The following is a 27,203-nucleotide window of genomic DNA, read 5'->3' on the forward strand; positions in this document are numbered from 1 at the left end:
TGGTAAATGATAGTACAATATTAGAAATTAAATGTCCGATTTCTGCTAGTGGGATGCTATTTGAAGAAGCAATAGCAAAAAAAAAAATTACGTTCTGGAAGGAAGATAAAAACAAAAAAAAATTTTTTACAAATACAAATCACAACTGGTATTATCAAGTACAGGGTCAACTTCACATTTCCAATAAGTCTGTATGTATTTTTGCCGTCTGGTTGGGTGAAGCAATTCCATTAAAGATAGAAATAATAAAACGAGATGACAAATTTTGGGGAGAAAAGATGGAAAGCAGATTAAGTACTTTCTTTATGGATTGTTTATTACCAGAAATCATAGATCCTAGATTTAAAAGATCAATGCCCATTCGTGACCCACAGTATATTATATCCGCGTTGGAGAAAAAACGAAAAGCAGCGACACAAATTCGAACAGAAAAACTTAAAAAATGCAAGAAAAATCTGTTACTTGTTATTGAAACTAATGTAAATATTGTTCAAATTTTAGATTCTGATACGATTTTAGATAACTTCCTGAAGAGCTCACTCTGAAGAACCCTTCCTTGAAGTTCCTTTTATTTAATGTATTAAACATATACACAGGGTGTTGAGGGACGTACTTGAGTTACTTTAACCAGTAAATCCTGATATTATTTGCAGTAAAAACTGTAAATGAATTTACGGTCACCGGTGACATTTTCGATGTTCGATGTGACATTTCCGGTGACATTTTGAAAAAGTCACAGGAGAACAAAATTTTATTTACATTTTTTCTCTAAATAATGTCAGGAATCACTGGTTAAAGTAAGTCAAGTACGTCCCTTAACATCCTGTGTATATTAAAATAAACCTTTGTTCCACCGCAGGGGAAGCTTATGGCGCAGACTACGCCAGTCGAAGAATACCATCATCACTGCCATGGTTGCCTGGATGGAGTCCCCCCTGATGGCCTTCAAACGAAACAGGAGCCTGTCAAATATCCCCCATGAACATTTATTATCATATACTATATTTTTTGTTCCATTCTATGTATGAATGCATTGTTATTTTGTCAATATTTGTACTATTTTTGTACATTCTGGAATAAACTCTCATTATTATATTTGTTTTATTAAAATAAAGAGTGAGTGTCGCTGCAGTTTTGTCATGGTTTTCTGCGGCCTTGCACGACAGCTACTGCCATGGTTAAAAAATATTGTTGTTTAGTTGTACTAAATAACACAGAAAAATTAAAAAATAAAAAATATAAAAAAAAAACTTTATTTTATTTCTCGAGGTCAATATATGTACGGGACGGCACTGTAGTCGCCGGCCGCACAGACGATATAGCGGGAGTGGCCGGCTGGCCGCTTCGACGCCTTGGAAGGGAAGGTCGGGAAAAAGTAGGGAGAATGTTGAAAAAATGGAAAAAATGGGGAAAAATATGGGGAAAATGAAAAGTGGGGAAAAATGTGGTAAAAAATGGGGAAAAATTATCAACGGGAAAAATGGGAAAAAATGTGGGGAAAAATTGGGAAAAATATAGGGAAGGGAGAAATGGGGGAAATGTGGGAGAAAGGTATAAGGCAGGGGGGAGGAAGGTAGGGGGGAACCTGCGCCCTGACTAGGGACGCTTCGACTATTGTGACAGTTTCTTCTTGATGAACGCCAGGGAGCCGGGAGAAAGAAGAAGGCCAGGTTGCAGTGAAGGTCCAGGGCAGAAGTGGCTTGAAGATGGCAGTCAGGGCAGTCCAGGAGAGATGTTGATGATCCGATCGTTGCTGGCTCTCTGCCAAATTGCACAAGTTGTCCGCCTTTTAAAGGACCAACGGGCCTAGCTCTCCCTTTGTTAGCGACAAATTCCGAGAATTATTTTTGGGTTCCCGGAATTTGTCACAGGACTGAGCGCCGTTGTTGCGTAACTTGGAAGGGGATGATTTTGACTAGGTCCCTGACTGTTTCTTCAATCCACTTTGCCCGGGTCATTTTTATTTAAATACATTTTTGTGAGTTTGCACAAATTACATATTAAAAGGGGAATTGACATCCAAAAGGCAGTTTTGCACAATATTCAATTTTGTGCAAACGGCAAGTTTTGTAAAGGAAACTGCGTTTGCACAATTTCAAATTTTGTGCAAATTTACATATTAAAGAGAGAAAACATATATTTAAAAGGGAAGATTTGCACAATATTCAATTTTGTGCAAATCTTCCATGTTTTGTACAGATGATAGGTATTCAATTTATAAGAGGGTGTTGGGGGGTCAAGCCTTTGTTTTTTGTCTATAATGATGACTGCTTGACCCCGTGGTTTTATTTATTAATCAACAGATAAGATTTACAGTTTTACACAAGTGCAGATAAAATTACAGATTTTTATAGAGAAATTTGTTGCATAAATTCGAATATGCGCAGAGATGAGTTTGTAAAGGAACTGCCTCTGCGTAAATTCAGATTTATGCAAATTAATTTAAGTCAGTGGAGGTACGTCCGGTACAATATATAAGAAGAATAATACAAGATTGCCATTACGGAGAATCAAGCAAAGCAACACTTTAAAATTACAAATACAGTAACAATAAAATGTATAACATGATAACATTAAATAACATGTAAAATTTATTGATAATAATTTAATGGATTACTTGAACCATGAGATCCCAAACACCGTTTATAATGGAATAGCGCTCACTCCTACCTACACTTCAGTCCATAACGAAACGCGACCACAAAAGGAACCAAGCAACCGCTAACGGTGCAAAACGCCGCTTACGGTTGCTTTCCTCCTTTCACATAATATCGCGAACTTAAAAACCTATTGTCAGCTTTTCAAACCTAATATGATTTACAATAACAAGCAAATGATGAAACATTTGTAAAAAAGATCATACTAAATACTCTACCAAAATAGTAAGTTCCATAAACAAGCCACATTTTGTTATTGGTTTGTTTTTTTACTTGAATATCTATATGTCTCTTCATAACTCACGTATAATGTTGAATATTGTACATCGGTGAAGGCATCCTTACTGCCACCTAGCGATGTAATAATAAACATATTTTGGTAGTTTCGGAAATCTGCCTTGCCTATTATATGCCTTTATGGCACTTCAAAATCATCTGTACAGTTTGTTGAAAGTCCACTCCACATGAAATTATTTATAATAACTGTAATGTCAACATAATGGAAATTTTAACCTATTATAAATTGTAAAACTGCACATCTTGATACAGGAATGCCCTAGTGAGATGTGCAGAGTATGCTTTTTATGTAAAAACTGTTTTTTGAATGAAATAAATAAATAAAATAAAATAACAGATTTTGGAAATAAGTAAAAATCAAACAACGTTTTAATTTTTTTTATTTTTAATCTGATTCGATATAAGTAATATGGGAAGAACCAGAAAGAAACCCATATAGCATATTAATTGCGTTTCATATTTCATGTCAAATATCAGCTAGAATAATAATATATACAGCTGATATCACAAAGTTCTACTCCACCCCTGTGAACGTCACCACACCCCTGGACTCCTTAAAGTTTGCAGACCTCCCTCCCAACCTCAACATTCAATATGAATATCACCGCTTCCACCCGGGTAAGTACTCCCCTATTTCCATTAATTCAAACTGCAAGTATTCGGTAAGTAGGTACTTTCCCATTTCTGTGAGTGTAATTTGAAGAATTAGTGCAATTTTCTGTGCAAACCCTGAACCCCCTATTGTGCTTGTCATGTCACCCGACAACCTCCGTGGCTGATCAGTTGGAATCCTCGTCTTTGGATCCAGAGGTCCTGGGTTCAGATCTCGGCATGCGCAATAAATTGTATTTATTTATAAGTGGTATGCCTGAGCGGATGACGAGCCTCGTGCTGGCACAGTTGGTGGACGGGGTAGTCTCTCTCCCTGCAGCAGCTGGTACAGTTCCTTCGTTACCTAGGACTCTTGCAGCAGAGTCTCCATCTTCTGTCTTTGTCGAGCGTCACAGCGGTGCTGCCAAGGTTTGTTGTCTATGTGAGGATGTTGTGTCGGCGCTCTTTATTGGTAGCAGACACATGTCAGCGCTATATTGGCGGCAGACACATGCCTGAACGGATGACGAACCTCGTGCTGGCACAGTTGGTGGACGGGGTAGTCTCTCTCCCTGCAGCAGCTGGTACAGTTCCTTCGCTACCTAGGACTCTTGCAGCAGAGTCTCCATCTTCTGTCTTTGTCGAGCGTCACAGCGGTGCTGCCAAGGTTTGTTGTCTATGTGAGGATGTTGTGTCGGCGCTCTTTATTGGTAGCAGACACATGTCAGCGCTATATTGGCGGCAGACACATGCCTGAACGGATGACGAACCTCGTGCTGGCACAGTTGGTGGACGGGGTAGTCTCTCTCCCTGCAGCAGCTGGTACAGTTCCTTCGCTACCTAGGACTCTTGCAGCAGAGTCTCCATCTTCTGTCTTTGTCGAGCGTCACAGCGGTGCTGCCAAGGTTTGTTGTCTATGTGAGGATGTTGTGTCGGCGCTCTTTATTGGTAGCAGACACATGTCAGCGCTATATTGGCGGCAGACACATGCCTGAACGGATGACGAACCTCGTGCTGGCACAGTTGGTGGACGGGGTAGTCTCTCTCCCTGCAGCAGCTGGTACAGTTCCTTCGCTACCTAGGACTCTTGCAGCAGAGTCTCCATCTTCTGTCTTTGTCGAGCGTCACAGCGGTGCTGCCAAGGTTTGTTGTCTATGTGAGGATGTTGTGTCGGCGCTCTTTATTGGTAGCAGACACATGTCAGCGCTATATTGGCGGCAGACACATGCCTGAACGGATGACGAACCTCGTGCTGGCACAGTTGGTGGACGGGGTAGTCTCTCTCCCTGCAGCAGCTGGTACAGTTCCTTCGCTACCTAGGACTCTTGCAGCAGAGTCTCCATCTTCTGTCTTTGTCGAGCGTCACAGCGGTGCTGCCAAGGTTTGTTGTCTATGTGAGGATGTTGTGTCGGCGCTCTTTATTGGTAGCAGACACATGTCAGCGCTATATTGGCGGCAGACACATGCCTGAACGGATGACGAACCTCGTGCTGGCACAGTTGGTCTAAATAACAAATGTAGATCCTAGGAAATAAACTGTACAGCGCCCTTGAGGTGATTTTTCACAAAAACGGCGCTCTAAAAATTATCCAATTATTATTATTATTATTATTATTATAATATAATATGTAATCTTACATCAACTTATTTTTATATTTATTGATCATTGTAAAAAAACAGTTCATTTAATTACATTTTACAAATTATATATTCACCATATTTCATTACATTGATTATGTTACTAATTATATCAGTTTGCGATGCAGTTGTGTGGTAAAAAATATATTTGTCTATAAAATGATTTACGGGAGTTTACAAACATAATGTCGACAAAGAGATACAGTTGATATTAGAAGAACAATTATATTGAAAGAAACTATGCACTTGATGCAGTTAGTGCCTACTTGAATAATAAACTGTGTTTATATATTTTAAAATCCAACATAAGATAGCGTAATACATACATTGATAAAAAAATTGTATTTACGTATATTGTACAATTATTTTTGTGTTACAACTAAAAAATAAGAATATGAAGTACTCTCAAGGTATAGAATGTTAAAATTAACAGAGAAACTTTTATTTAAACATATTAAAAATATGTTAAATCGTTAACACAAACTGTCCACATACAATTTTATTTGTAAATCTTTGAATTCTAGGAATCGGTTTATAGATAAAGTAGTATTTATTGATCTACCTTCAAAATTATCTTTGTAAGGAATTTACTGTGCAGGTAAATTATTGGAAATTACCTATGTTAATTCAAGGCCATCTGTTAAATAATAATTTATCTGATCTGACAGCGTATTTTTTCATAATAAATCTTTTCCCACAGAGAGGCGTCTCGGTCGTTTTTTGCCTGAAGATCGAAACAAATGAAAGGCAACTTTTTTCAAGCACGCCAAAACGAACCTAGAGTGTAAGCGACTTGAGGGGGAGAGTGGTCGATTTTCGCCTAATTTTAAGCGAGCAAAAAAAACAAAGAAACTGTGTATTACTGTATATATATATATATATATATACCAACTGGCGTAATCTAGCACAAAACTGCACCGCAGAGGGACATGATCCGAAAATGTTGACACAATTGTTTTATGTGTGCTCATCAGGTTTTATAATACAGCTGATGCAAGATATATTAAAATTTTACAAGCCTATAAAAACATAACATTTTTTTTATTGAGAAAAAATATGTTAATGTGTAATAATAAATCATCATAGTCATATTATTAAAGTATAATAATGTCCCTCGAACCATTTATTGGATAACCAACACCTCTGCCATAGGTCACCCCAGGTGGTTCAACCCAGTTTGGTGCACTGTTTCATGAGATGAGGTTTGTATAGTTCTTGGCGGCGGATGAGTCTGCCCAAATACTGCGTGGTGGGCCGGATCAGGAGAGACTGGTTGACTCTTTTCGACCTCTCCAGCGGGACTCTCTCGGCCTATCGCCTAGCACCACAGTAGGAGAGATGGATTCATACGTCTGTCACTCCTAGACAGATTGACCCCTAGATTCCTACCCACCCCTCATACTCCTACATAGCATCTCCAAAGATGGCATAGGCTAGCTAATGTAAAAAAATATATGTAATCCCTGAAAAGTCGTGGCTGCCAGTAACACTCACCTCACCTTAAAAAAAATAACTTTTATACATATTGGGCCTTACTCATTAGATTCTTACACATCCATACAACGTTGGTGTGGTAAAGCCGGCCTTGAGCTTGGCTTAAGACCGTTTTAACCAAACAAAAGTCTAGTTTTTCACTGTTCTGACCTTCCAGGCCGCATAATATTTACACTGTGTTTATAAGTAAGGGGGATCATGTATTGGCAGAAAAGTGTCGCGAATACAGTGGTGCCTCACACAACGAACTTAATTCGTTCCAGGAGCAAGTTCGTTATGCGAAAAGTTCGTTATGTGAAACGCGTTTTCCCATAACAATACATGTTAAAAAAAATAATTCGTTCTGTAGCATAAAATATGGTAAGATGACATAAAAAAAAGATAAATTTTTTGTTATTATTTTTATTTAGATACATCTAAAAACATAATGAAAAAAACACACATTTTTTAATTTTAAGAAATAATCGAATCTTGCACATCTTCATCCATTTTCCGCCGATGGTGCAGTGAAAAACAGGATTTTCAGAGTGATAAACCAATAGAGGTTTGATCTTGAGGTCTCCGCTGGCATTAGACGAAATCATAAGGGTAAGTCTGTCCTTCATGGCTTTATGTCCTGGCAATTTCTTCTCTTCTTTTGTAATGAATGTTCTGCTCGGCATTCTTTTCCAGAAAAGACCCGTTTCATCGGCATTGAACACTTGTTGTGGGCAGTATCCTTCATCCATAATAAATTTTTGAAAATTAATAGAGAACTTTTCTGCTTCTTTTTTATCAGCACTGCCAGCCTCACCATGCATATTAACGCTGTGGATTCCATACCTTTTCTTAAATCTAAAAAACCACCCCCTGCTGGCTTTGAAATCTTCTTTATTATCTTGATTGCTGCTACTTCCAGGGATGTTTTTCTTTAGATCTTCATAAATTATCTTGGCCTTGTAACAGATAATATCTTGGGTTGTTACGTCACCTTTCACCTGCCTGTCCTTAATCCAAATCGCTAATAGCCTCTCCATTTCCTCGTGGATTGAAGATCTATGTTTTTCATTAAATAGTTTTGATACTCCTTTGGCTACTTTGGCTGATTTTATTGCATCCTTGTTTTTCAAAATGGTGAAAATGGTGGTCTTGTTGAGGCCAAACTCTTTGACGAGGTCACACTGTTTTACCCCACATTCACTCCTTCTAATTATTTCCTGTTTCATTTCAAGAGAAATCACCTTCCTGCTTTTTTTAGAACCCATCATATAAAAAAAATGTTGAGTTTATCTTAAAAGGACGACTGCCGTGATACGTGTGCGATTTAATTCGTAATGAAGAACGATTGCTGCGATACGTGCGTAAGTTAAGCGTACTACGCAGTGACTAACGAGTCTAACGACTGCCTGCGCGGGAGGATGCAATTAATCGGCAGTGATCGTAGAAGATCGGGCGACTTCGTTGTGTGAAGCGAAGTTCGTTGTATGAATCGTGAAATGAACGAAAAGGAAGTTCGTTGTGTGCAGCATTCGCTGTGCGAGGCGTTCGTTGTGTGAGGCACCACTGTATATGAAATTATGTACGTAAATCCATAGATGGCTTATGATAGTTTTGTTGTACATAACTTTTTTTTAATATATTAATTACTTATAGAATTAAGCTTTTTAAGTAATTACTACATACAAAGGTAGGTATTTGTTTTCTCTTCTGCACATCATTATAATATTATTATACATCAATAAATAAGGAAATTGGTTGGGTTGTTTCATAGAATTTCAACAATTCATCAAATTCATTTTCGGGTTCTGTGAATGTAGAGAGCTTGAAAATTAACTTTGAAATTTGAAGAATTGTTCAAATTCTCTGAAACTACCTGTCCTTAATAATTGTTTGATGTTTCATTTTGACATGCTACATCACCAAATTATTGCAGGCTTATCGACACAGTAAAAATAATTTATTATAATACAAAGTACCAAATGCATGTATTTTATTGCATCAGCCACTTTTGATAATCTGTTAAAAATGCATTCCCTATTCATACTTCCATTCAACTGCACAGTATTTAAGAAAAACTAGGTCATTATTATTTTAGTTTAAATATTTTATTTTAATGAATAGTTTAATATGATTTAGGTACATATTTTATAGTACTTAAGTAAACTTCTAACTTAGTATATGGAACTATCTTCCGACAATTTACTTATTTCTAGTTGCTATCAACTTCGTTATAAAAATTCTCAAAGTCAAAAAAGTCCTCAAGGCCAAAAAAATCCTTTGGTGCACTGACACTTGACGCATAACTCTTTGACTTGAACGGACCAGAAACCTGGGACATGTCTTTGTTCTCGCTAAAATCATTTTGACATCTTTCGCTTACATCAGGAGAAAACATAAGGCATTCAACAGAATCATTTTTATTGGAAATTTGTGAAGATATCATTATCTGTGAAGACTTGAGAATTTCTTTTAATTCTTCTGTATCTGTTACTTCGTGATTCTGTTCGGTTGGATTAGATTCATAGATCCCGTCGAAAATCTCACACATCTTATACATTTGCAAATCATCCTCTGCAGTCATACCTTCGACACTTTTGAAATGATTGGCTGTACTTTGTGAGCCATTTTGACATCTTTCGCTTACATCAGGAGAAAACATAAGGCATTCAACAGAATCATTTTTATTGGAAATTTGTGAAGATATCATTATCTGTGAAGACTTGAGAATTTCTTTTAATTCTTCTGTATCTGTTACTTTGTGATTCTGTTCGGTTGGATTAGATTCATAGATCCCGTCGAAAATCTCGCACATCTTATACATTTGCAAATCATCCTCTGCAGTCATACCTTCGACACTTTTGAAATGATTGGCTGTACTTTGTGAGCCATTTTGACATCTTTCGCTTACATCAGGAGAAAACATAAGGCATTCAACAGAATCATTTTTATTGGAAATTTGTGAAGATATCATTATCTGTGAAGACTTGAGAATTTCTTTTAATTCTTCTGTATCTGTTACTTTGTGATTCTGTTCGGTTGGATTAGATTCATAGATCCCGTCGAAAATCTCGCACATCTTATACATTTGCAAATCATCCTCTGCAGTCATACCTTCGACACTTTTGAAATGATTGGCTGTACTTTGTGAGCTGATTGGTTGCCTTTTAACGGATGAATGCATTGTTCCCTTTGATGTTGAAGGAAGGTTTGTATCGAAATGAGGCATTTGCGATTCATACGGAACATTCTTTCTAGTAAACCTGTTGTCGCTGTAATCTGACGAGTCGTAAATGAATGACGTTTTATTGTAATCTGAAATTACATCGCTATCGCAAACAATCACATTTGGTTTGTTAATTGCTTTCATAACTGGCGTTACGCTTAAGCTTTTGTCGATGATTTTAGATGAAGAACTGTCTTGCATTGTGCATCTTGAATCGTTATTGTTGCATTTAACCGACAATGGAGTGTTTTTATTTTTCCTGCAAACTGTGACAGAAGCCTGCACCATTTGGGCTAGATTTGTAAGGGTTACCATTGTGTTAGAGTCAGCTAAATTCCTCATTGGAGATGGTAACATCTCTTCCAAGGAAGCAAGAGGATCTTCTTGAGACCTAAAATCATTTTGACATCTTTCGCTTACATCAGGAGAAAACATAAGGCATTCAACAGAATCATTTTTATTGGAAATTTGTGAAGATATCATTATCTGTGAAGACTTGAGAATTTCTTTTAATTCTTCTGTATCTGTTACTTCGTGATTCTGTTCGGTTGGATTAGATTCATAGATCCCGTCGAAAATCTCACACATCTTATACATTTGCAAATCATCCTCTGCAGTCATACCTTCGACACTTTTGAAATGATTGGCTGTACTTTGTGAGCCATTTTGACATCTTTCGCTTACATCAGGAGAAAACATAAGGCATTCAACAGAATCATTTTTATTGGAAATTTGTGAAGATATCATTATCTGTGAAGACTTGAGAATTTCTTTTAATTCTTCTGTATCTGTTACTTTGTGATTCTGTTCGGTTGGATTAGATTCATAGATCCCGTCGAAAATCTCGCACATCTTATACATTTGCAAATCATCCTCTGCAGTCATACCTTCGACACTTTTGAAATGATTGGCTGTACTTTGTGAGCCATTTTGACATCTTTCGCTTACATCAGGAGAAAACATAAGGCATTCAACAGAATCATTTTTATTGGAAATTTGTGAAGATATCATTATCTGTGAAGACTTGAGAATTTCTTTTAATTCTTCTGTATCTGTTACTTTGTGATTCTGTTCGGTTGGATTAGATTCATAGATCCCGTCGAAAATCTCGCACATCTTATACATTTGCAAATCATCCTCTGCAGTCATACCTTCGACACTTTTGAAATGATTGGCTGTACTTTGTGAGCTGATTGGTTGCCTTTTAACGGATGAATGCATTGTTCCCTTTGATGTTGAAGGAAGGTTTGTATCGAAATGAGGCATTTGCGATTCATACGGAACATTCTTTCTAGTAAACCTGTTGTCGCTGTAATCTGACGAGTCGTAAATGAATGACGTTTTATTGTAATCTGAAATTACATCGCTATCGCAAACAATCACATTTGGTTTGTTAATTGCTTTCATAACTGGCGTTACGCTTAAGCTTTTGTCGATGATTTTAGATGAAGAACTGTCTTGCATTGTGCATCTTGAATCGTTATTGTTGCATTTAACCGACAATGGAGTGTTTTTATTTTTCCTGCAAACTGTGACAGAAGCCTGCACCATTTGGGCTAGATTTGTAAGGGTTACCATTGTGTTAGAGTCAGCTAAATTCCTCATTGGAGATGGTAACATCTCTTCCAAGGAAGCAAGAGGATCTTCTTGAGACCTAAAATCATTTTGACATCTTTCGCTTACATCAGGAGAAAACATAAGGCATTCAACAGAATCATTTTTATTGGAAATTTGTGAAGATATCATTATCTGTGAAGACTTGAGAATTTCTTTTAATTCTTCTGTATCTGTTACTTCGTGATTCTGTTCGGTTGGATTAGATTCATAGATCCCGTCGAAAATCTCACACATCTTATACATTTGCAAATCATCCTCTGCAGTCATACCTTCGACACTTTTGAAATGATTGGCTGTACTTTGTGAGCTGATTGGTTGCCTTTTAACGGATGAATGCATTGTTCCCTTTGATGTTGAAGGAAGGTTTGTATCGAAATGAGGCATTTGCGATTCATACGGAACATTCTTTCTAGTAAACCTGTTGTCGCTGTAATCTGACGAGTCGTAAATGAATGACATTTGGGCTACATTTGTAAGGGTTACCATTGTGTTAGAGTCAGCTAAATTCCTCCTTGGAGATGGTAACATCTCTTCCAAGGAAGCAAGAGGTTTTTTTTGAGACCTAAAATCATTTTTTTTGGATGCTGTGGCCATTGGAGACGAACTCTTGATCTGAGAGCTTGAAGTATCTCGCCTACTGTCACTGGTAGTATTCTCTTCAAAGGGCTGTTGTATCTGTTCCGAGAGTAAAGTCTTAACTAATAGAGGATGTAATTTTTTGAAATTCTTGATGATTGAATCAAGATGGGTATCATTTGATTGTGGTTTACGACATTCTTGATGCAAATCGGCCGCCAACTTGTACATAGCCACATCATCTTTATTACTTATTTCGCTTTCAGGAAGTGGCTGAAAATGATGGCATCAGTTAAAAGAACCATATTTATTAAGAGGGAGTAACTCAGTACTTGCTGCGGGATTAAAACTCTTCCTGACTGAATGTCAGGAAAGTATCATACCAACGGGACTTTTGACTACCAGCATGAAGCAATAGAAGCATATTGTTGTTCCTGAAAGGATATACTGCTGATAACTATTTGTGTAACCGAAAAGATAGGTTAGACCAAGAGTTACTCTGGTATTTGCTAATTTGACACTTTTTTAATCTTCTATGTGCAAGAGAGAAAGAAACACCTTTTACCAGGGATGAGAAATTATATTATTTAGGGGTAGATAGATATATGTAGCAAAATGAGTTACCTTTTTCTGTTGACCAATAATAATAGCAAGTTCTTCGGCTAAGCTGATGACGGTCTTGGGGAGATTTGTGGTCTTTGCCAAGGTCAGACCATAGCGTTCTATGGCTGTGACCCCTGCAGCTATCCTGTGCTTATAAACCAATTTCTTCCCACCATCACCATCTATTTCCTCTGCTTCTGTGTGTAGACTAGAATCACAATTGGATGAAGTACAGTAATCAGTTACGATTAAATCTAAACTAATGATGTAACTTAGGCGGTAAAAGATCACCATCTCAAATAATCAAATAAAATTTACTTGGGCACGCCGGTATTTGAACCCGCGACCTTCGGCTTGCTAGTTGATAGCCATACCCCTCGACAAAGGTGGAGAAATTAAGAGAGATTCAAAGTTAATTATATGTATGCATGTACTTTGAAAAAAAGAGGAAACATTGCTTTATAACAATTCTTTTTCTCAGCTTTCTCTTAATTTTTTGAAAAGTTTTTTCTTGTGAAATCCATTTGGAATTTTAGTAAGATTTATATGCTTATGCACTTCAAAGAATTTTTTAGTCATACTTAACAACATTGAAATACAGGTCCTGTAGCTTGGTGAGATACAGAAAGTGTGTAGTGAAAAATACAAAGGCCTCCGTGTTCAATAAGCGTTCACATATTGCCCAAGCCATACTCGTTCCCTCCTCACATGAAGTTCCCCTGAAAAATATCCCCAATATTATCAATACCAACAATTATGTACCTATTCTTTTTAATATGAAGAAAAATTGTATGTATTTTTTTTTAAATTCATACCTACAGAGTTCGTCAATGATAACCAAACTTGTGGGTGTAATAGTTTGTAAAATGTAATGAATCTCTTTCATCTGAAAATAATTTTATGAATAAGCAGAAAGTTTGTTTAGGTAGGTACTGAAAAGTGTATTGAAAAGGTGACCTCTGTGGACTAGAGGTCTTTCTTTATGCATTTGACTTGTCAGTTGATATTGGTAACAATAATGGGATTAGAGAACTTTTAATTTAGATGTGGGTGAGTTGACTAATTATTCCACTACCTTTATTGATGATCCAACGATTAGTCAATATACCTATACCGGCGTTGTCAGGTCTACGTGTTGTAATAATATCACCTATCAAATGTTATAACTTCAATTCATGTTTCAACCAAAATTAACGTCACAATCCTCTTTTAAGTTTATATTTATTGTACTGTAATAATGTTAATTACTGATATAAACATGAAATAATTGTCAAATAACTCCTACGCCAAGCTCAAGAGCTAGCACTCTTCATTGGAGTAGAAATTCAACAACATATGTTTTACACTATTACTTATTTTTAACTTATTTTATGTACAATGTAACAATGTTATAAGTTAAACAATAAAAAAAAAAAAAAAAAAAAAAAAAATTAGTTGATGAACCTTACAAAAATGGCTCAACACCCACTGTCATAAGGTTTGAACATTTTCAACTCACTATGTAAATTTTTTAAGTGAGTTTTTCAACGGTTTTTTGCTGTCTTGTAAGAAAACTTTATTTAGATTACAATAACGATTAATATATACCTCCTGTACGTAAGAAGAAGCGTTGCATTCAATACTGTCGTTGAATCCAATTCTAGAAAATATGCGATCAGCAATTCTAAACACAGCTTTGCTAGCCGGCACAAAGCAGCCAATCTATAAATAAAACCATATATATTTGCATATTTATCTCATCTAATTTTCTTCTCCTTGACCTATTCTAGTCTGAGACTCATAACTTTGAATGGTTTTAAAGATGAAAATTGATCAGTCACCCCATTTAATATTTACTAAATGCACTCAGCACGGGAGATCCCAGTGAGGATATCATTATATCTATTTGTTACACAAAAAAAAGAAGATAATAAAACACTTATTATTATTATTATTAAGCCAACCCCTTTGCGACTATTCAATGAAGAGTAATATCGATGATAAGAAAGTATTTTAAATAATAACATATTGTTGAGATATTTACCTGGGCCATTATCTGAAGAAGAGCTATTTGTTTTATGTATATAGTTTTCCCTCCCATATTGGGTCCTGTTATTATTTGAAAATTATATTCAGGACTTGAAAACTGAAAATATAATAAAATACACCGTAAACAAATTATGTAATTTGTTGCATATTTTTATTAATTGGCGAATTATCTAATATTATCTTAATTGTATATTATATCTGTGTACCTCGGAAGTCAAAGGTCGGATGTCACGTTTTAATCTGTTCAAGAGAGAGGAAATAGTAAAATACATAATCAATATTTGGACTACATTTTCAATTGTATACATATTACATTAAGTTTAAAGAAACTGTTACTATCACTAAGCGGTTAGAAACCACCATTCAGATTGGAAACATCACTTGAAATTGTTTTATGTTTAGTGATCAAATCTGAAAAGGCGGGTTTTTCCTCATCTTTCTCTTCCCCATCTCCTTGTCCTCCCCACTTACTTTAGCCTAATAACATTTATGGTAGCATCAAAATAATTATTTTTTTAAATATTACCGTACTAATAAAAAAATAAAAATTCTCTCATACATAACTCATTTTTGTGTTAAAATACATATAACAGGCCTTTCATTTGAGAGATACAGATATAAATTATTAGGATACACACTGCATAATCTTTAGTCGTTTTCTACAAATTGTACATTACAATGCCAAGCTTTAGAAAATTTCTCAAAATTTTATATTTAAAATACTAATCGAAATAATAGGCAAACATCTACAATAAAACTTAGCTTTACACACTGCACTGCACCTTAAGGTAGTGAAAATTTCACCGTACTGCAAATGTAGTCAGTTGCACTATAGGGGTTAAGTTAATAAACGTAATCCAAAACAGTTAAATTTAATTTAAAAAAGTGAACTCTACCACGTCATTAGGAATCGATGAAGTGGGAATAACGTAATCCAACATCGGATGAATAGAATTCTTCAATTCCAAGTATTTGTTGAATAGTGGACGCACATAATTTCCAGCCTTGCTCACCTTTAATTTAAAAAAAAAAAGTTTTTAACAATATTACAGAAATTCTCTGCAGGTAATCAACCGATTTAACATCAAAGCGCCCTGAGCCATGAGTGTCTGTTTTCCATTTGAAGGCTTGTCAATCATAAAATCATCTTTGACTATATGTACTACCATTTGCGAAATAATGAATTGGTGTGTGCGACAAAGGTCAATAATGTGTAACAAAAACAATGTTGGAGGTCAAAACGATCCCTGTGGGACACCAAAATTTATTGAATGTGAGGAAGAGGTGATAATATTAGTAACATACAAGTACAATAGAATACAGTTCATTGTATACCCGAAAACATCACAGCATGAGGGGTTCTGCCGGAATCTATTTTATCAGTCGTTGATAATATTATATTCTTCTCAAGGAGGGTATGAGAGCACTTTTTCATTAATCACGCATTCGATCACCTCAGACAGAATTGATGTGATTGTTACAGAGCGGTGGCTGACACACTGTATGTGTGACCACTTTTTCCAACCAAAGGGCAAAGATCCAAACAGGATGAGGATTTGATTGATTAGGTTATGAATTAAATGCATATATCGTTCACTTACCTGAGCTAATGACAGAATAACATCCAGCTCTGCAACATGCTCACACAGTTTGTACAGGCAGCCCATGTAGGGTCGAAGATCCTTTAGCAAACGAAATATTACTCTGTAAAAGAACAAAATCACACTCACACCCAAGGCAAGAATCTAATAGAAAAATGCAAAGCCAAAATATATAGAATGGATGTATGTAATTTTAAAAAGAATGCTGAGGAGTTCAGAGCTGCTGAAACAAACTGGATCGTATCAGATGATCACGAATCCAGTGATTTATGGATGATGACTATGTAAGGTGATCTCGTATGGATGGTGGATGTGGATGGAAGGGATAAGTATAAAGGATAAAGGAAATAAACATACATGTTACTCATGTTCTGTATTTCAGTCAAGGATTTCTTGGCTTGCTGGTTCATCAGGAATATTTCTTCTGTTGTCATGGATATCGTGACACGATGGTTTTTTATCTATATAAAATGTTATATGTTAATCAACTTACTTACAACTTAGGACGGGTTGGTTCGAGAATTTGAACAATTCATCAAATTTCAACGTTCATTTTCGGGTTCTGTGAAAGTCCTATTCAAGTTCTGTTGTTATATCATTATAGGCTAGTTGCTTGACAAAACTGAAATAAAAACAGAACTTTAAAAAATCTTTCACAGAGCTTGAAAATGAACGTTGAAATTTGATGAATTGTTCAAATTCTCCAAAACAACCCGTCCTTAACCTTTTGAACGCGTTGATTTGCTCCGTTTTATCTATACCCATACGCGGTACATATTTTCAAATACCTATGCACGCAATTAAATGTCAAATTATAGCATTCTGGCATGATTTATTGGACTATATAGACAGAACAGATTATTCTCCACAATATGATAACAAATCCTCGTGTGTCAACACTCTTAAGCAGGGTACTCATCTAGCCGTGTAACGTAACTGATACTGCATCAAGTGAGTACGTAGGCGCGAGCCTACTGCGAGCCGAGCGCAGTGTGATCGCAGCGAGCCGCCGACGGCGGATTCACTGCGATCACACTGCGAGCACTAAAGGCGGATACGGGAGCTCGTAGCTGGATACGCGGTTACCGTGGACGAGCCGTACCCACTTGCAGATTGATACAGTATCAGTTACGTTACACATTACACGGTGCTACACTCTTGGTGAGTACCCTGCTTTAGATGTTTATAAAAACAAAAACATAAAATTTCATACAAAGACATACCGTATCTTTTGAATGTGGTCCCACCATTCACTTGGCGTGTGTGTACTTAGGCCACTGCGTTGATAGACACAAGTGGGACACCATGAGCACTTATCATTTTTTGTTATGAAAATCTCAATCGGTGTACCCGGGTCAGCGGTGGCAGAATTACTGCAGTCTAAGCATTGGCCTAAGCATTCGTTCTTAAAAGAATGGGTCAATAAGGTAATTACACCACGGCTACCAAATATTAAACATAGTTGAGAGTACAATAGTTTTCATTTCTTTTACCAAAACGTTATGGGACTAAAAACTAAATGTTCTCTATTTTATTCTAACGTTTTGGTAAACAATTACGATGTAATAGGGCTCACTGAGACTTGGCTGAACTCCAGTGTGTGCAACCAGGAGTTATTCGATGACAGCTTTCAAGTGTACAGAAAGGACAGAGATAGTGGTAGTGGACACAGACAAGGCGGAGGCTGCCTTTTGGCTGTCAAAACTAAGTTTAAGGCCGAACACATGCCTGATCTGGAAGCTGACATCGAAGACTTGTGGATAAAAATTACAATCGATTTGTTTGTTACTTTTATATGTGTAATATATTTTCCACCGGTATCAACTCTGGAAACATATCAACTATTCTTCGATAAGTTTCACGAAAACGTGGATCTTCTCGGAGGAAGGAATATTATTGTTTTGGGAGATTTCAACATCCATTCAGCGCGTAGCGGCAAGGATGTTGAAAATGACCTCAATTTTTTATGCGAAGTGTTTGGGCTCACCCAGAATAATGGTATTCCCAATTCTGAGTTGAGGATGTTGGATCTAGTTTTGTGTAACATTGAATTAAATGTCATACATAGCGATTCTCCCCTCGTATATGAGGACAAATATCACCCCGCATTAGAGTTCCGGTATTCTTGTAAAAAGCCTCCGAAGACTACCAAATTACCTAAAACTACAGACGGCACTTTGCGGGGATGGATTTTTGGTAGGGGTGATTTTGTCAAACTTTATCAGATGATGAGCCAATTGGATTGGCATGAACTTTCTAAATTCGATACCGTTAATGAGGCGCTACACCATTTTTATTCATGTATATACACGGTGTCCGGAAACTCGTAGTACAAGCGGGAAACTGGAGAATCTACACCACATGGGGAACCCAAAAAAACATAAAGTTTTTTGATTTGAGCATTTTCAAAAAAAAAAAAAAAACCAAAAAAAAATATTTTTCGGCTATTTTAGGGTTAAAGTTTTTTCTGGTGTTTAGGGTTGAATAACAGATGTTTTAACCCTGCAGAGCAGAAATATTTTATGATTACACCGGGTTAAATGAAGGGTGATTTCAAAATAATGCTTCAAATCCGAGTTTCTTCATTTGTTTTACTTTCAAATAGTTTTAATTGGTTGGGTACTTTGATCTTCAGTAATAATTTATAAGAATTTGATTAAAAAAAAAAAAAAAAATAAAAAAAAAATCAACTTCAAACTCGATTTACTCGATAACGAAAGCTCAAATAAAAAAAAAATATACTACAAAATCGACTCCAAATGTGATGTAGATTCACCAGTTTCCCGCTTGTACTACGAGTTTCCGGACACCCTGTATAATGTATTTGACGCTTGCTTCCTTAGGAAACCTCCCAACAGAGGTGGACGTAGGTATCCGAAGTGGTTCACTAGAGATACCATCAGGAGCATTGAGATAAAACATGCTCACCATAAAAAATGGAAAGCTACTGGTGACCAAAATGAGTATGAAATGTTCAGTAACCTCAGAGCAGTTGTTAGAAGAAATGTTCATATAGCATTCCGAACGTATGTCGACTCAATAGAGAGTGATATCAAGCATGATCCCAAGGCATTTTGGGACTACGTAAAATCACTGCGCAAAGATGGTGGTATAACAGACATCATGATGCATGGTGATCGGGAAGTTAGAGGAGCGGATGTAGCCAATGCATTTGCAACTCATTTCCAATCAGTGTACAGTAATGAGCCTCCATTACTAAATCCCATTTCTGCTTCCAAGATGAATGTGAAGGGAGCCCAAAACATTGATATAAGTCATATTGACGAATCAGATGTTAAATCTTCAATTAATAACATGAAACATACACATTCACTTGGGCCAGACTTTTTTCCAGTATTTTTTTTAAAAGGATGTGTTGAATTTTTAAAAATGCCACTAAGTTTTATATTCAACCTATCTTTAGATACTGGTGTATTTCCTGATTCCTGGAAAGTCTAAAAAATTTGTCCCATTTTCAAAAGTGGATCAAAGACATCTGTCGAAAATTTCAGGCCAGTGGCAATACTTTCCGCCCCGGCTAAGTTATTCGAATCGATAATTCATAAACATGTGCTCTTTCAAGTAGAGCCTTTCTTAATATCGGAACAGCATGGGTTTAGAAAAGGTCGATCAACAGATACTAACCTACTGGTACTCACAGATTATGTTTCCAAATCTTTAGATAAGGGCTACCAAGTAGATTGCTCATATAATGATTTCTCGAAGGCATTTGATACCGTAAACCATGACATATTATTGAATAAATTGTCAACTATAGGTTTTTCTCTACGGTTTCTCATATTCTTTGCAAGCTATTTTACTGGAAGAAAGCAATTTGTATCTCATGGAATATTCATGTCAAAATTATTCTTTGTACTCTCAGGCGTTCCACAGGGCTCTAATTTAGGACCGCTCCTCTTTCTAATTTTTATTAACGATATTACAGAAAATATTCTGCATTCCAGGTCACTTCTTTTTGCTGATGACCTAAAACTATTCTTGGAAATTAAAACTTTAGAAGACTGCATTCGACTCCAATCGGACATTAATAGAATTGTTGACTGGAGTAAACGGAATCGGATCGAATTCAATGTTTCTAAATGTTTCATTCTTTCTTTCACAAGGGCACGTCATACTTGGTTTTACCGGTATACCATGAATGCCCGAAGTTTAAAACGTGTCTCCACTATGAAAGATCTTGGCATCATGTTTGATAGTAGGCTGACATTTCATGCTCATATCGAAATGACGTGTAGTGCTTCACTGAAAATGCTGGGCTTCGTCCTACGCACTGCGACGAATTTTAGAGACACCCGGGTTCTCCAAGTGCTATACATTGCGTTGGTTAGGAGTAGGCTTGAGAGTGGGTCGGTGGTTTGGAGCCCACATCAGGTGAAGTATTCCCTCATGTTGGAGAGAGTGCAGAAGAAATTTCTGAGATTCCTCTACCTGAGGGAGTATGGCTACTACCCGTGGCTCTATCCTACTGACTTTCTCTTGGGCATGCTCGGTATGAACCATCTACGGGTCAGAAGAGATGTGCATATTGTATCACACTTCTTCAAACTGATTCGTGGATGGTTAGTAAATCCGACTATCATGGAGAGTATTAGTCTCTATGTTCCTGATGGTTATCTCCGTCACCGACAGCATAGACTGTTTTATCTCCCGGCCTGCAGGACTAACTTGCCAATGGTCATGCCGGTGGGGAGAGCAGTCTTGCTGTTGAACAGAATTAATTCGGATATCGACATATTTAGCATCGGTGAAGCTGCCTTTAAAAGGCAAGCTCTATTGATGCTGGTATAGTTTATACACCACTTATTATGTAATACCATTTTACAAATGTACTTAAAAACGAAATAAAATGTAATTTTGTAATGTTTTTAAAGGAATAAACTAATTGAATTGAATTGAATTGAATTGAAAAACTTTTTCTAAAATTGGACACTTAAATTTTATGTCACTATTATAACAAAATTGAACTAACGCCATCTGTTGACAAAATTGTAAACTATGGCACTCGAAGGCGCAAAGAGGCTCACTTGATTATCGATTTTAATGAAATACAATTTTATTTTCGAGAAATTCTTGTAGATGTCAGCATCGTGATAGTTCTACGAATGTTCAAGCGAGCGGGAAATAAATTTATGTTAAAAGACCGCTGGAATATCGGCATTCAAAGTGTCCGTATCAACTGTTGATACAGCCGCGTATGAGTATAGACTTTTTGCCGTAACAACAGTTGATACGGCCGCGTGCAAAAAGTTAAACTACAAAACTTCGGTTGAGGTGCTTCAAACATTTTTCACATTTTGTCCAACAAATGAATAGAAAAAAAAACTATTTGCTACAGCGCCCTTGAGGTGATTTTACAAAAAAATGGCGCAATACAAGTCATCCAATTATTATTATTAATTATTATTATAATATTATCGATTCCGACAATTTCATTAATTACCTGAAAAAACACAGGTGGCAAGTCCTCGACATTAAATGTCCGTTTATTCTTACTTCCGACTGTCATGGCGATGTGAAATCCCCTGGTGGGGTTGATCTGCACCCTCAGCGGTAGGGAGTAGGTCTCGCTGAGCTGCTGGACCCTCTCCTCCATGTCAGAGACCAGCTCTGAGTAGGATTGTCGGGCCATGTCCAACAAGCCATTTATCTCAGGACGGACGGCAAAACATCTGACAGGAAAGAAATGCATTTTACAAACGTTTGAAAACCCTTAAAAACTGAATTGTTTTGAAAGTACAATTTGATCGAGAACTTCAGGGTTATTGGGTAAATTTTTGTGCTATTGCTTAACTCAAGTTAGGTCTTTTTGGCTACTTCTTGGCATATAGGCTAACTTTTTTGATATTGCCTAGTTTAGGTGACATTTTTTGCTATTTATTAATTACCAAGCACCTAATGAGTTTTCAAATTTTACGTGATTTAGTGCATTATACAGCCAACTAAAAAATACAGTGTGTGGCAAGCCTACGCACGACGGAAGTGAAACTTTTATTATTCTTCTCTCTCTCTTTTCATTTCATTCTCTCTTTTTTTTCTGTCTATTACATATTTCTAAGTAGCATATGATAAAAAAAATTAAAAGTTATAAAAATATGGGATTCGAACCTGGGTCCTGCATAACGAGTGTCGAACGCTCTGCCTCTAGACCGCGAGGAGAGATATTTTGCGCGACGCGGCGTTATCGGCCTTGATTAGTAATTTTAATGATTCAAAATAAAAATAATTAATCAAAATACCGAGCGACTCTACCGGCTCGATTTGTAAGCTATATTTCGACCAAAATATCATATAGGTACCGTAAATTAAAGTAAAGGTAAATTAAAAAATTTATGTAATTTTTTACTATATTATTATAAATCGTTGATAAAAAAAATTAAACTAACTAACTAACTAACTAACCATCACGCCGTTTCCCCGCAGGGGTAGGCAGAGAGGACGGACCGCCAAACAACTCGGTCTTGGCACACACTCCTTGCCTCATTCACATTCATACATCGTCTCATACATACTCTTCTATTATTCTGACTCTTGACATGGCCCGACTCGAGTATCTGATTCACTTGATCGTGCCATGTCTTCCTCGGGCGTCCCTGACTTCTGCTACCATTCACATTTGCATCATATATCCTCCTTACACTCCTATCTTCGCTCATTCGCTCTACATGCCCAAACCATCTAAGCGTCCCTTTCTTAATCTTACTCATTACGCTTACATCAGCCTTGCACTCTTTGCGGATCTCCACATTCCTCACACGATCAAACATGGTTTTACCACACATACGCCTCAGGGATCTCATTTCAACAGCATTTAATCTACTTTCATCCTTTCTTTGCCAGTTCCATGCCTCACTTCCATACATCAAGGTAGGTACCAGCACTCCGTTGTGGACTGCTAACTTCGCTTCTTTGGACAATTTTTTGTTAGCGCCTACGGTGTTTAGTCCTCCATTAACGGAATTACCTGCATTTACCCTTCTTTCGATATCTCTGTCAGCCTTCCCATCTCTCGTAAACATACTTCCTAAATACACAAACTCATCTACCTGCTCCAAGTATTCCCCATTCACAATTATATTGCACACTGTTTTCGTACTCTCTCTTTCAAACACCATTACTTTAGACTTACTTACATTCATCATTAACTCATTCTTCATGCATACTTCGTTCATCCTAGACACGAGAGACTGTAGATCATCTATACTATTAGCAATCAGCACCGCATCATCAGCATACAACAGGCAACATACTTTAAAATTATTCAAATTCGCGCCCAATCCCACCTCTTTCAATTCTTGCATACAATTATCCATGTATAGATTGAATAACCACGGTGACATTACGCAGCCTTGTTTAACACCTTTTGTGATATCAAACCACCCCGTAAAACCACCGTTTACCCTAACACATGCAACGCTTCCCTCATACAGAGACGCAATTGCCTGAATCAGATTCGTATTCACTCCATACTTGGACAACACCTTCCATAGCTTTTTCCTGTCGACTCGGTCGTATGCTTTTTGTAAATCTACAAAGGCACAGAAAAGTTTCTGGTTTTTTGCCAGAAACTTCTCAGTGAGCATACGCAATGAGAAGATCTGGTCCATGCACCCCCTTCCACTCATGAAAGCACCTTGCACATCCCATATTTTATCCTTTGTTTCCTTTCTTACTCTTTCAATCAAAATTCTACCATACAGCTTGCCAACTGAACTAAGCAGGCTAATAGCCCTATGATTCCCACATTCCATACGTGACCCTTTACCTTTGTATAATGGCATGATCACAGCCCTTCTCCAATCTAAAGGCGTGTAACCTTCCTTTAAACATTGGTTAAAAAGATTGCACAACCATGTGAGAATTACACGGCTACCTCCTTTAAAATATTCAGCAGCAATATTGTCAAACCCAACAGCCTTACCATTCTTCATACATTTAATCGAGCTTTCTATCTCATCCATGCTAATTTCGGTAACATTCACTCCATCGTCATTCATATCTGATTCGCCACTGGAATCACTGTCATTCACTTCGCTTTCGAAGACTTCCTCGAAATAATTCATCCATCTCTCTTTTATTTTTTCCTCATTCGTCAACATTTTTCCATCTTTTGATTTTATCACTTTCATGCTTCCGTTTTCTGGGCCACTCCGGGACCTTTTGACTTCTTTCCAAAACAACTTAATGTTTTCTTGGAAATGGTTTGTCATTTTCATTCCTTCTTCCTCTTCCAGGCGTTTCTTTCGTTCTTTCACTCCAACTCTTACTTTTTTCTTACATTCCTTATATCAACCAATACTGCTATTGACCGCTTTTATACAATTTTATATGAAATCATTCGATTAAACGTCCCGTCAAAGGAAGTTCATATTAATAATTCTTATCCCTATTGGTTTAGTCCAGCCCTAATAAAACTGACTAAGGAAAAATATAAAGTGTTTAAAATGTGGAAAAGGTGGTCCAATCCTTTAGACTACCATGAATTCTGTATCCTTCGATCAAGGCAAAAGAAATTGTCTAGAGAATGTCTTAAACAATTTATAACAAACGCTGAACTTAATATATCTCGTGACCCTAAAAACTTTTGGTCTTATGTTAAAGGAAAAAGAAATAATTCTGGTTTGCCTCATGTTATGAAACTGGGCGAAGTGACTGCTGAAAATCCTTTCGCAATATGTAACCTGTTCTCACAGCATTTCGTCTCCACCTTTAATTACAACACTATTTCCGATGTACACTCTACCAACTATCATTTTGACAATCAAGTTAATATCTCCTCGGTATCAGTTTCAAAACAAAAAATAGAAAAAATAATCGATACTATTTCTAGCTCACTGGGTGCGGGTAGTGATAAAATTCCGGCTTTCTTTATCAAAATGTGTAGCAAGGTAATCTCGAAGCCCCTATTATTGCTCTTTCAATCCTCATTGAAAGAAGGTATCTTTCCTGATCGTTGGAAGAGTGCTCTCATCACACCTGTTTTTAAGTCTGGGGCTAAAAATGATGTCCAGAACTATCGACCGATATCTAAATTACCAATCTTTAGTAAAATTTTTGAAAAAATTGTTCATGAACAACTATATAACTGCATCGAGACTGTAATACTCGTGAACCAACATGGCTTTATGAAAAAAAGATCGGTTGTATCTAATCTTGCCATTTTCATTGAAAATATTACTAAATCAATGGATGATCAAATCCAAGTTGACGTAATCTATACAGACTTCTCAAAAGCGTTTGATAAAATTGACCACAGTCTTCTTTTGTCCAAATTACTAGCTTTGGGAATTCATGGGGATTTATATAGATGGTTAGTCTCCTATCTTAATGGGCGCACTCAGGGAGTAACAATAAATGGCTTCATCTCTGAGATTGTAAATATACCCTCAGGTGTGCCCCAAGGATCTCACCTGGGACCGTTACTGTTTACAATTTTCATCAACGACATTATAAAATGCTTTAATTATGCAAATGTTCTACTTTTCGCTGATGATATGAAAATATTCCTGCCTATTAATTCTATAATTGACTGCTTTAAACTACAAGAAGATCTGTATAGGCTTAATGATTATTGTATCCGCAATCGTCTCAACATGAACACTTCTAAATGTTATGTAATTACCTTCACTAGAAATAAAATTAAGTTTGACCATAATTATCATATAGCTGGCCAACTACTCAAAAAAGTTACACAAATTCGTGATCTAGGTGTTATACTTGACAGTAAACTTACATTTGAGGCTCATATTGATATGATTGTTAACAAAGCCCTTAGAATGCTAGGATTCTTATTCCGTATTGGAAAAGAATTTAATAATATCATAACAATTAAAATATTGTATTTTTCCTTTGTTCGCAGTCATCTTGAATTCGCTTCTCCCATATGGAATCCTCAATATAATATTTACATAAATCGCATTGAAGCCATCCAAAGAAAATTTGTCCATCATTTAAATTTCAAACTAAATTCAAACCTTGACGTAAACAGCTCGATGGACCTTTATGGACTTAAGCCATTAAAAACTAGAAGAGACTCCGCAGATATAATATATCTCCATAAAATTATCAATGGTTTTATTGATTGTTCTCCCCTTCTGTCTGAAATTAATTTTAGAGTCCCGAGCGTTAGAACTAGAGAAAAATCACTTTTTCATCTCCATAAATGTTCTACTAATATAAGACAAAATGCGTTTATATTCAGAGCCTGTAGTATATTTAATAAGAATTTTAATGATATAGACATATTCTCAAGTAATTTAGGAACCTTTAAAAGATATGTAATAACTAAAATTAAATAATTTTAAATATTCTACTTGAAGTTATCATGTTATTGCTTTGAATCCTTTCCAGTTACTTACCTTCCAATTTATACTCATGTGTTCAATTTAGTTGTAGGTATACATTTATTATATTGTTATTATTGCTATTGTGTAGTGCTTTTATTGATTGCTGCTGTGTTGAAATTTTACAATACATTTTGTTTTGAATTTTAGTTGGTTATTAGTATATCAGTTAAATTTAAATTTTTGAAATTTAGCTGGTTATTAGTATATTAGTATATCAGTTAACTTTAAATTTTAATTTATTTGTTGTTCCTAGATCTGTTATTATTTTTTATTTATTATTTACAATTTTGTATTTTTTGTAAATTTCTCAGGCCACGGGTACAGAACCCTTAGTTTCTTGTTTTAATATTTTTATTATTATTATAATTTTAAGTGAAAATCTGTTATTGGATTTTATCTTTATTATTTAGTTTATTCTTATATATGTAAATAATCTGTTGATTTTCCCAAATAAATAAAATAAAATAAAAATAAAATATACTTCTTTCGCTCGATACTTCTCTTCGCTGGAAGCACTGCCAGCCGCAATCAGACA

General features: G+C 36.3%; 1 protein-coding gene across 11 annotated transcripts in view; it reads right to left on the minus strand.

The window, feature by feature from the left end:
* Positions 1 to 8,382: 8,382 nt before the first annotated feature.
* Positions 8,383 to 27,203, minus strand: part of LOC149408796 (mutS protein homolog 4-like) — a 127,044-nt gene continuing 108,223 nt past the window's right edge. The window contains exons 11-20 of one of the 11 annotated variants that reach the window (XM_089650430.1): positions 21,766 to 21,994; positions 17,528 to 17,709; positions 16,305 to 16,407; positions 15,600 to 15,716; positions 14,699 to 14,800; positions 14,263 to 14,376; positions 13,491 to 13,561; positions 13,257 to 13,394; positions 12,697 to 12,883; positions 8,383 to 12,345 (exon numbers count right to left, since the gene is read on the minus strand). In XM_089650430.1, the coding sequence (XP_089506556.1) occupies positions 8,866 to 12,345; positions 12,697 to 12,883; positions 13,257 to 13,394; positions 13,491 to 13,561; positions 14,263 to 14,376; positions 14,699 to 14,800; positions 15,600 to 15,716; positions 16,305 to 16,407; positions 17,528 to 17,709; positions 21,766 to 21,994 (4,723 nt within the window). In that variant the 3' untranslated portion in view covers positions 8,383 to 8,865. Of the gene's footprint in view, positions 12,346 to 12,696; positions 12,884 to 13,256; positions 13,395 to 13,490; positions 13,562 to 14,262; positions 14,377 to 14,698; positions 15,717 to 16,304; positions 16,586 to 16,661; positions 17,508 to 17,527; positions 17,710 to 21,765; positions 21,995 to 27,203 lie in introns of those variants that run through there. The other 10 variants (XM_089650431.1, XM_089650434.1, XM_089650433.1 and 7 more) reach the window with 10 other exon arrangements.

This window comes from Hesperophylax consimilis, unplaced genomic scaffold, assembly GCF_061612785.1.
Source record: "Hesperophylax consimilis isolate HC1 unplaced genomic scaffold, BYU_Hcon_1.0 scaffold_63, whole genome shotgun sequence".
NCBI lineage: Eukaryota > Metazoa > Arthropoda > Insecta > Trichoptera > Limnephilidae > Hesperophylax > Hesperophylax consimilis.